This window comes from Corticium candelabrum, chromosome 1 (genome assembly GCF_963422355.1).
Source record: "Corticium candelabrum chromosome 1, ooCorCand1.1, whole genome shotgun sequence".
Lineage (NCBI taxonomy): Eukaryota > Metazoa > Porifera > Homoscleromorpha > Homosclerophorida > Plakinidae > Corticium > Corticium candelabrum.
In genome coordinates this window covers 15,382,043-15,392,042 of record NC_085085.1, presented here as the reverse complement: position 1 = coordinate 15,392,042, position 10,000 = coordinate 15,382,043, and the positions used below count along the sequence as shown (strand labels likewise).

The 10,000-nt window shown below is 39.7% G+C and overlaps 3 protein-coding genes across 4 annotated transcripts in view; 1 reads left to right on the top strand and 2 right to left on the bottom strand.

Moving 5' to 3' along the window:
- Positions 1 to 1,351, bottom strand: part of LOC134179082 (serine/threonine-protein kinase TAO1-like) — a 6,872-nt gene extending 5,521 nt beyond the window's left edge. Inside the window, exons 1-7 of one of the 2 annotated variants that reach the window (XM_062645987.1) lie at positions 1,282 to 1,351; positions 755 to 963; positions 619 to 690; positions 459 to 560; positions 333 to 378; positions 77 to 135; positions 1 to 17 (exon numbers count right to left, since the gene is read on the bottom strand). The exon at positions 1 to 17 is cut by the window's left edge and continues 32 nt beyond it. In XM_062645987.1, coding sequence (XP_062501971.1) covers positions 1 to 17; positions 77 to 135; positions 333 to 378; positions 459 to 560; positions 619 to 690; positions 755 to 865 — 407 coding nt within the window. In that variant the 5' untranslated portion in view covers positions 866 to 963; positions 1,282 to 1,351. Of the gene's footprint in view, positions 18 to 76; positions 136 to 332; positions 379 to 458; positions 561 to 618; positions 691 to 754; positions 1,017 to 1,281 lie in introns of both variants that reach the window. The other variant, XM_062645993.1, reaches the window with a different exon arrangement.
- A 25-nt stretch (positions 1,352 to 1,376) lies between these two features.
- Positions 1,377 to 8,148, bottom strand: LOC134179110 (THO complex subunit 5 homolog). Its single transcript, XM_062646007.1, has 21 exons — positions 7,908 to 8,148; positions 7,533 to 7,649; positions 6,836 to 6,933; positions 6,699 to 6,774; positions 6,568 to 6,638; positions 5,143 to 5,257; positions 4,944 to 5,026; positions 4,839 to 4,888; positions 4,416 to 4,499; positions 4,311 to 4,360; positions 4,154 to 4,250; positions 4,006 to 4,093; positions 3,850 to 3,951; positions 3,682 to 3,787; positions 3,513 to 3,615; positions 2,288 to 2,391; positions 2,134 to 2,224; positions 1,954 to 2,075; positions 1,803 to 1,895; positions 1,655 to 1,737; positions 1,377 to 1,598 (listed from the first exon to the last, which is right to left on the bottom strand). The coding sequence occupies exons 1-21, from the start codon at positions 8,142 to 8,144 to the stop codon at positions 1,535 to 1,537; spliced, it is 2,034 nt and encodes a 677-aa protein (XP_062501991.1). The 5' UTR covers positions 8,145 to 8,148; the 3' UTR covers positions 1,377 to 1,534.
- Positions 8,149 to 8,206: 58 nt separating this feature from the next.
- Positions 8,207 to 10,000, top strand: part of LOC134191262 (protein SON-like) — a 2,202-nt gene continuing 408 nt past the window's right edge. The window contains exons 1-4 of the mRNA XM_062659861.1: positions 8,207 to 9,451; positions 9,507 to 9,614; positions 9,677 to 9,824; positions 9,883 to 9,948. Coding sequence (XP_062515845.1) covers positions 8,222 to 9,451; positions 9,507 to 9,614; positions 9,677 to 9,824; positions 9,883 to 9,948 — 1,552 coding nt within the window. The 5' untranslated portion in view covers positions 8,207 to 8,221. The remainder of the gene's footprint in view (positions 9,452 to 9,506; positions 9,615 to 9,676; positions 9,825 to 9,882; positions 9,949 to 10,000) is intronic.

The following is a 10,000-nucleotide window of genomic DNA, read 5'->3' as shown; positions in this document are numbered from 1 at the left end:
TGGAGATAACATAAAGCCTATAGATGTTATGAGTATCAGACTGAGAGTCGGTGTATGAGTATGGCTCTCTTCTTACTTTCACGACTTCAACACAGATGGCAGCGATTTCGTTCTCTTGTAGTGCTTCTTTATGCACTAAACAGACATAAGAATGACATGCAGAGATAATGATATTTGAATTGATGTGTTGCTGTCAAAATGGCTTAATTGACAGTCATTCCCTCATTTGTCAATCTCATGTTGTTGTGTTTCACTTTTGCTACTAATCAAGCATCTCCATGTCTGTCTCATTTCCGTCAGTCTGTCATCTCTATACACTAGACAATGCTCACCTTCAATGATATCGGATGCTGATCCCAGACAGTATTCCATCACCAACTAGAAACGGAGACGAGGAGTTACGTCACAGTACGTGCACTTGACACATAATGGAACAAGGACAGTGTACTACCACCCACCCACGCAGAGTGAGCCTTCAGATAGCAGCCCAAGTATCTGACACAATTGTCATGGTCACACCGTCTCAGAAATTGAACTTCCTTCACAATCTCCTGCCACTTCTACAACAAGCCCAAACGTCAAACAGATCGACTGACGACGTCTCGACGCGCGTCAAACCTCCGACGACTGCTTGCCAGAGAAAGACATCTTCTTGATGGCAACGACTTCCGCTGTCTGCACATGTCTTGCCTACAATGTAGCAACAAGAGTATGACACGACAGAAACAGCGAATAAAACGCCCGCCTTTCTTACGTAGTATACGGCTCCAAAGCTCCCGTGTCCAATCTCACGTAAGTCTGTGAAGTGTTTCTCCGGGTCATCATCAAAGAAGAGCTCTCGCGTCTCGGGATCGGAGACAGACATGACAATAACAAAAGAGAAACTCACACTTCTTTCAGACACCTCGCAACGAAGGCGCTACGTGCACTGCTACGAGACGAACGGCCGACTTGCTTGACTGCCTACAACGTGGAGGCGTTAGTTGAAAAGCATCGCGTGCCATTCACCATACAGCCTAACAACAATTGTCACAATTTGTTGTCCGACTGCACGCAGCGTGAGTGATTAGCAGGCCGGCTACCAGGATACTGGCATTAGCTAACACCTCCGAGTTGAAAACAACAACGCTAAAAGGATTATAACGTGACCAACTGCAACTTGTAGTTCGTGACCGAGTGGACGGACAGAAAGGGGGCCCCACTCCACAAACAGGATTAGTCGTTGATATGGCATCTGTCGCGTCAATAGTGTACGAAAATTCTCACAGATTCGATGCTTACCTCTTTCGCTCTTCAGAAAACGTAGAACACCGAGACGTCAAGATGCCATGTTGCAGCTTATACGGGACATGAAGACAGAATGCCGCAGATCACCCGGATAACAAACTTCTCTGGTTACTGTGGTTACTTTCGTTTTTATTTATTACACTGGAAATCACACGATCTGACGTCTGGTTCAATTGAAAATACGCAATAGAACAAGTCTTAAAACTACTTGGTTACGACCATGTAGTGAATATTGATTGCTGGTCTATCATCGTGGTCTAAAAAAGCCTTGGTCACTCTGATAAACGACTGGAAGACAACGATGCTTGCCACTAAACATCAGTCGTTACATACACACAAGACCCACAACACTCTTCAAACACTTTACCATGCCAATCGATTCCACAGTCTGTCCTTTCGACTATGGCCACTGACAGTCTGTTTGCACTCCAGATATACATCGAAACACATCTGTGAGACGCCAACAGACAGTTAGCCAACAGTTAACTACACATTCAAATGATACTGTTGCAAACCTGAAGTCTTCGTATCTGGAGAGAGAGCAACAAATCCGCCGATTGACTGCAAATCAGCTCCTTCCAGTATACGTTCACTTCGGCTTCAAGCATCTGCATCACCATACAAACTGCATTTTTTACATAAACCAAACGTTCTTGTCTGGCGTACTTTGATATTCAAATCATTATCGGACGTGAACGCGCCTGATGCCCCATTATTCACAGAAATGATAAACAATGGAGGAACTCTCGGGTAGCAAATGTTAATGGCAATCAACGTCGTCAATTTTGCTACAATAGTACAAACGTTAATTCCAAACATTTGATAATTATCAATCTTTTAACAAACCGCTGCCGTGTTGTATATCGGCTCTGTAGCAATAGTTGGCTGTTGGGGTGACCATAGCTATTGTCATTTCTGATCTGCCATCCAAGTATGTCTGCATATCAGACAATAACTCAGCATGACATCATATGCATACTGTTTGAGATCAACTACATACCTCAACTTCATCTTTTGAATATTGCTTCCATGAAATCAGTTTTGACTTGACTTTCCGAGGAAACAATGTTTCACTCTTTGTTAAATCGGAAACACTCAAATGCCCTATAATTAACAATGCAGGCATCCTCGTTATTATGTGTTGCTTGTTTTTCTAAAAGAAATTAATAGCTCTATTGTCACACAGAAAGTCCAATCCTTACAGTTTCTAATACATTATACATTAATTAATCACACTTTCGACATTCTCAATTCAAGCAACATGTGAGTAACCAGAGACCACCACACACTACCTCTGTTGCTTTCAATGTATTTTGAATACACGGCTATTACTGTGTTTCTTCAATTATTAAACCCCGCCGTCAAATAAACGCCTCACTCGTTCTAAACGCCCTACTATATTTAGCAAAACAAAAATTTGTATATCCAATCTTGAGCCGCTATCTTTTTGTGCAATAGCCTTTTGTGGAGACTTCTTTAGAGAGGTAATATGTTCAACTAATTTACAAGAAAAGATTTGTTCTGGAGAACTCAGATAACATATGATGCCTCACTGCGTGAAATGCCTACACCCATAAACAACATCTGCTATTTAAATCAATTCTGCATCATTTACACTCTGAGGCAAAAGCAAAATAAATAAATGGATATATGCCACCCTTGTTTAAACACCTTTTTAATTAAACATTGCATCAAATGCATTTACAACAAACATCGCATTATACTTTGCTAATGCTCTGATATGCTCTATTTAAACTGAGAAGAAATACAGTAGTCTCTTTTCACCCAATCAGCAATTATGTTTTAAGAATTGCCAGCAGCCAACTTAGCTGTTCACAACAGTAATTTTTATTTTGTTCTCAACATGTCATAGTAATTGTTCGAAACCATCAGTCATACACATCAACGTCTACTTTGTGTTCTCTTGCCATAGGCCCAACTCCAACTCAACAAAAAATCACAAAAATTTATTAACTTAAGCTAACTAGTGCCATGCATGAATTCCTAGGTAATGTTCAGCGTGATAGTAATGGCTGACTTCAGAGAAAGAGTTTGTGACAAACAGAACATATGAAAGCAGATTATTATGCACCGGTAATCTAGATGGTTAGCCGATAAGTTATTCTCATCAAAACAGCTCTTAACAACAACCTATAATTCTATTGAAAATATGTCTATATGCCCTTGCACTTAAATATACAATAATTATTATAGCTGAAATTTACCTAGTTGTGTAATCTGTGCCCGCAGAGATACACGAGTCTCAAGTCTCTGTTTTAGAGCCCCAACAACAAATTCCATCTTACTGGCAGCAAAAGCTGGCGACAACTAAATCAGCAACAACAGCAGTATTAGAGACAATGTCAGCTCCAAACAGAACCCAAACACTCATACTTCTGCATGACTGTCAGGCAAAAAATCTAAACCGGCAATCCACTGAGCCCATTTGTAAGGCAGACCAACTTCTTCAGCAAACATATCAAACGAATCTGCATGCAACCTGAAGCAAAGAAAAAATGTTTGTATTGACTGCACACTTGAACCAACTGACAGAACATATACCCAAGCTTTTTCATTTGGAAAGAATTAGTAGGGTTAGGAGATCGAAGTCCTGTATCACCAGAAAACAACTCGATCAAGAGAGAACTAGGATCCAATAGATCACTAACAAAACACATTCATTCAGCAACAATCACGTGCATAATCACAATAGCAAACCTGAATTCCTGGCCTTCAGTAAAAACCTTTACTGTAACAATCCCTAGTGCAACGATGCTATGAAAATCCACTACCACATCAGTTTGGTCTGAAGAACAAACAAGACAACATAAAGCAATGGCAAATCAAGAGCTATTACAAGACCAACCATTGCATTTAACAGTGAATCGAATACTCAATGGATGAGTTTTCATTAGATTAGCTTGCTTTTCTAAAAGGGCCTGATTGACCGAGCGACGACGTTTCTACAAAATAAGAAACTCATAACCTAAAAATCACAACACCACTTCAGTTTGATATCTCACCTTCCGTTTCTGACTCTGACTTTCTTCACGATCAGAATCACTCTCTCTACCTGCATCACACAATGACGCCATCTACACTGCTAACAACATAATACAGTCGATTACCTTCATCAGCTACAGGATCTGTCCTCACAACAAACAGCTTGGCAGCATCTACATCACCCTCAATGGAGACAGTCAAGTTGGGGTCTACACAGAGTAGTTTAATCAATGTGTTGAATCAATTAACAAACTGAATCTCAGCTGCATGTTTAATTAATCTTATCAACAATTTAGTAAAAGAAGAATATGTCCCCACCACCATAGTCCTTCTCTGAAATATAAGGATAAGTATAGTAACTTTGTCTTCATGTACAGCGGCCATTGCATGCAAAGACAGAAATGGCTTGTGTAGGATCTATTCGTTATGGCTACCTATTCTCTACTAACATCAGTAGCCAACATAATCACAGCTAACAGACCAAACACTTCACAGCTATAATAAACAGACAAAACAACAAGCAGTATAACTGTAATTTCACTCAATACCTAGTGCTTCCTGATAGGCACTAGCTTGAACAAAGAGCACGTAGAGAGTTCTAAAACACAATACTTTCCAAACTTGTCTCACGACAATTACAATAAGTTACTCACGAAGGCAAATGCATAGCAAGAGCATGCTGTGTCCTTATCTTCTCAAACTGCATTCCCATTTGAGCTTGCACTGGAATTGTTGCCTAATAAATTATACATAAGTTAGAAACAAACCACTGGTAAGCTCATCAGTCCAGCCAAGTATACTGCTGTGCACAGAAAGACAACTGGGCAAGAGATGAGCCATAACAGTCAAGACCTTCAATATGACATCAAGCTGAGGCTGCAAACTAGACAGAAATTTCCTTTTTGATTCAATGTCTTCAAGCAACTTTTGCTTCTCAAACGTGGCCAATTCCAGTTGCTGAGTTAATCTAGCAAAACATAAGCCTGAAGCAAACTATGCACTCTTGCAGCAGCTACCTACAGCACACGGTTCCAAGCAACATATTATCTAAGCCAGAAGATTGTCTGTAACTATAAACAGCACTACTACTGCACTAGCAAAATAGCTGTTTCAATAGCTGACAGTATGTGTCCTCAATCAGATAGGTCTGACCAAAGTGGTCAACTAAAAGTGACAATAGCAAATTGTTCTACAAAGATACTTTATTAGTCTTTCTACAAAGATACTTTAATAAACTAATATGGTTTTGAACAAAAATCATATGTACACACATGTCTTTCTGTAAGTTTGCAGATACATGTAGTAATGTATGCATCTGTGCATGTCTAGGAGAATTTGACAGCAATCACTGAAGTGTATTAGGAGAATTTGACAGCGATCACTGAAGTCTAGTGTATATTGAGAAAGCAATTACTACAGTAATCTTGTTTACAGTTGTCAAATACAACAATACTGCACAAGAGACACAGCGTGATGAGTATTACTTGTATCCCAAAATTCTGTGTTACCTTTTGATTGATAGTACAAGTACTGCACTAAAACGTCTGCACTTGGGGTTGGTCACCCCAAACTCTACAAATTCAACAAATTCAACTGACCAGGCTCGGCAGGCCACATGGTGAAAGCCGTAAGCCTTTTTGCAACTAAATTTGCTGTTAACTTTTTAGATAATGCTTAGTTTACCGCGCTAATAATAGTAATTCGTTCGTGACTCCGCTCGACCGACCTACAGCCAGCAAACATCAGAGCGATTAACAACACCCAAGTTCCAAGTAAATTCAGACGGTCAGTAGAGTATTCTTTGTTCCAACATCAACTGGTAACGCCCTTTCCACAGAAGTGGGCGTGGCACACATGCTCGCGTGGCTCCGTCAGACAGCCCTGCGCGCAGCAGATCCGACAAAGGAAATCCCATCAGTGCAATGTTCAAAGAACGAACCAACTGCGTCAAGTATCATCTAGAAAAGTCAAATAGAGTCTAGAAAGATGCAGTGCCATGCATTGCCAGCCAAACCAGAGTGACCTACAGCCAGAAAATGCTGTAATTCTAGCCACTCGATCAAAAGACATGTCTAAGTTAATAATTTGATGTGACATTTAAAATAAATACAAGCAAATATGATTTCAATATACTGGAGTTAACTAATAAATGGGATGAGATGATTGGAATCGTTTGACCAGTATTGGAGTGACCTCTCAAACATTGAATATTAATTAGCTGGCCAGTCAAACATCCACGTGCTGCACATGCAGCCACATATGACCGACAGTGCTTACTGCTTCCTCTGTTCCAGTTCCCAGTCAAGTCTTGCAAGCATCCGCTTGTGTGAATCAGTTTGAGTTTCATTCTAAAAGACACCTTTTGAGTAACTGTTCTAGATTGCTGACAAATAAATAAATATTCCAACAGGTTTTGAAATGGTCTTAGGAGCATCTTGATAAAATTCTCCTTCAGATACCAACTCAATATCTTCATCACGAGATCTGTATTAACATGTCACTATTTGCACAAAGTTTGTCTTTCATATAATGCTCTCATTCTCACTTGAACTCTAAGCATTCATGAATTTCTTTCTGCAGATGCATGACTTGATAAAGAAGATTCTGTAGTTGCAAATGCTGGTCATCTATTCGTTGTCGAGCCTAACAAACAAACAAAATTAGTATTCTTTATGTGCCTCAATATAGTAGTAGTAGTAGTACAATTATTGCTAGACAATCCAATTACTGTGTTGTGTGCATTTCTATTTTCCTCTAAGATGCTCTTCGTATAACTTAATGCAAGGCAGGGAGACGATATCCAATTTATTTGATCAAGGTCATTAGGGCTTCCCCAAAATAATTAGCCAAGGTAAAGCCAAGGCTAATTATGCATCAATCAATGAGAGCAAAAATTGACAAATTAGGTGTAGTCAAAATCATGTCACCATCTGCCATAAACTGGTCTCGATAAATGGCACTTGTTTAGATCACTAACTTGCTCTGAGATATATAATTGCAAAGCCTGTTTCAGCTACTGAAAAGCTCATAAACAGTGTACAATCACTGGCAAAATTAATTACAAACAGAAGACACCATCTACATTTGATTCAATTTGTGAAGCAGAACGACAAGATCAAACAATGATAAAAATGACTGAATTCTATGAAACTTTATTGCATTGCTGGCAGCACCTTTACTACAATTTAATTATTTAATTCACCAAAAGCTGAAAACTTAAAACTTGATAAAGAGTAACTCACTTCACTTGTTTTATCTCTTGCTTCCTTGCAACGAATCTGTGCATCTCGATTGAGCTGCTTCAATTTTATCATCAGCAATGATACCTCACCCTTCCATTCAGCCAACTCTAGTTCAGACTAAAAAGATTACAATAAACCAAATTAAAATACTACAATACAAAATATAAACAATAACCATATTAAAGTAATAATAAAAACTATATCAACATTTTAATATATATATATATATATATATATATATATATATATATATATATATATACTAATAACAATGATAATAAATGTACAAATAAAACAGTACAATAACAAATTACAATAAACTACAGTTGACACGCGCATGAACACGTGTACCACAAATATCTAACAAACATTTACATTTATATTGTGCTCGCCGCTTCCTTTCACGCGTCCAAAGAGTTCAGCTATTCTGGAGCAAGTACTAGTAAACGTTGAAACTAAACTTCTATTCACATCCTCAGTGGCAGATTCCTCTGTTAGCATCGGTACTGGAAGTACATCATCCGTCTTGAGACGCTTGGTCTCAGTAGGAGTCTGCAGCTGCGAATCGGATTTTCCAGCTTTGGAGTGAGACCTTTTTCGCCTAGACGCCATCACGTGCCCCTTCTACTAAATGCGCATGCGTAAGCGCAAGCGCATTAACAGCTAAGCAAATATCAGTGATACCGTGAATGTCGTCGCCAGACGAGGCAGAGCACGAGACCGAGAATCACCGTACAGAAAGGAAACGCAAACACAGCGTCGACATCAGCGATGGTAAATATGACAGTAGCAGTAGGTTTGAGAAAAGACATAAACATAAACACAAACATCATAAACATCATCACCGCAGACATAGTCACAGTAATGAACACAGACAGCGTCATAAGAAGAGCCGTCACAAACACCACCACAGACACAAACATGAGAGCCTATCAAGACAGAGAATACAGTCAAGATCTCGATCCAGATCTCGAGATAAAGATGAAGGTGCTGACATCAACACAGAAGGCGGAAACGTTTCTCGCGTTGGAGAACTTAGACCTACAGACATTCCTGAAGATTTGGACTTCTCTGATGACGACAATAACTCATTTCCTCTCTCGAAGGAGACTGGGCTGTTTGTGGATGCTGTTTTTCCAGATGCCAGAGTGCAGGTGGAAGATAAAAGCAGGAATGGTGGGATTTTAAATAGGGAGAATGTAACCAAATGTACATACAAATCGTTAGAGAATGATTCGGATGCTGTTGATCGTAAAGATAAAATTATCATCGAACTTAAGCGATCGACTGGAAAATCAAAGAAACAGTCTATTGAAATGTCAAGCACCAGAGAAGTGACACCTCGTGAAAGCACAGGCATTGGTGCTTGGATGTTTACATCAACAAGGGATCGGTCTGATATAAAGCATAGGGAACGATCGACTCGTACTAAAACAAGCTCAAGAGATAAACATTCGTCAACTAAGAAGCAAAAGCAATCACAGACTGCATCACATGAACGTCGTAAGAGTTTGGCATCTATTATTCAAGTAGGTGGTAAGACTGTGGACGAATACACAAAGATGTGTCAGGATATTGCTGCAGGAACCTACAGAAGTCCTTTCACAGCAAACGAGTCACTACGAAATCCATACAACGTGTTAGATGCTCCAGACATGACTGAAATCATGAAACAGATACGGCATCGTGTCGGCATAGAACTCGGTATTTCATCATCTCTTGATGAAGTGTTTCCCGTCTCTTGTGGATATGATCATAGAGCACACGAGGGTATTGACCTAACAAAAACTGGCATCACGTCGTCGGTACCAGCAGAACTAGGCCATCTTGTTATCTCACGCTTTCAGGCAGAAATGAGATTACTGAGCAATCCTAACAACATGGAGGCACGACAGATTTTATGGCAAGTCGAACAGAAGGTTGGTGTTCTTGATTTATTTGCAAATATGACTGACAGTGTTGAGCGTTTGGCAGCTGATTGAATGGCATAGATCTCACAGAGGTAAACATTACTCGGGTCAAAAGGTGACCTTTCTTTCAGCCGAAGAGTTGAATAGTGGAAAGCAAGCATGGGCTAGACCGGTAATGCGATTGTGTCACATTGAACCGTATGTTGGGATGGTTTTCATACAAATACGTTTCAGGACATGTTGAGCAATCTAAATCCTGTCAAAAGTGATTTTGGTGAAAAAGTGATGTCAAAGATGGGATGGCGACAAGGTGAGGGCCTAGGAAAGTCAAATCCTGGAAACGTGGATCCTCTCATTCTTCGAGTAAAGACTGATCGCAAAGGCAAGCACACTTAACTCCCATTTGTATTAGACATAGAGAGCAACGATAATATATTTAGGACTGGCAACCGAGGATGAGCAAACAAGCAAGAAGGCTAAGATTCCAATCATTCATGAAGTGGGAGGTACATTGTCCTTGTGAATTTTTTTGGTAAATGTTGTGGCTACATTATACAC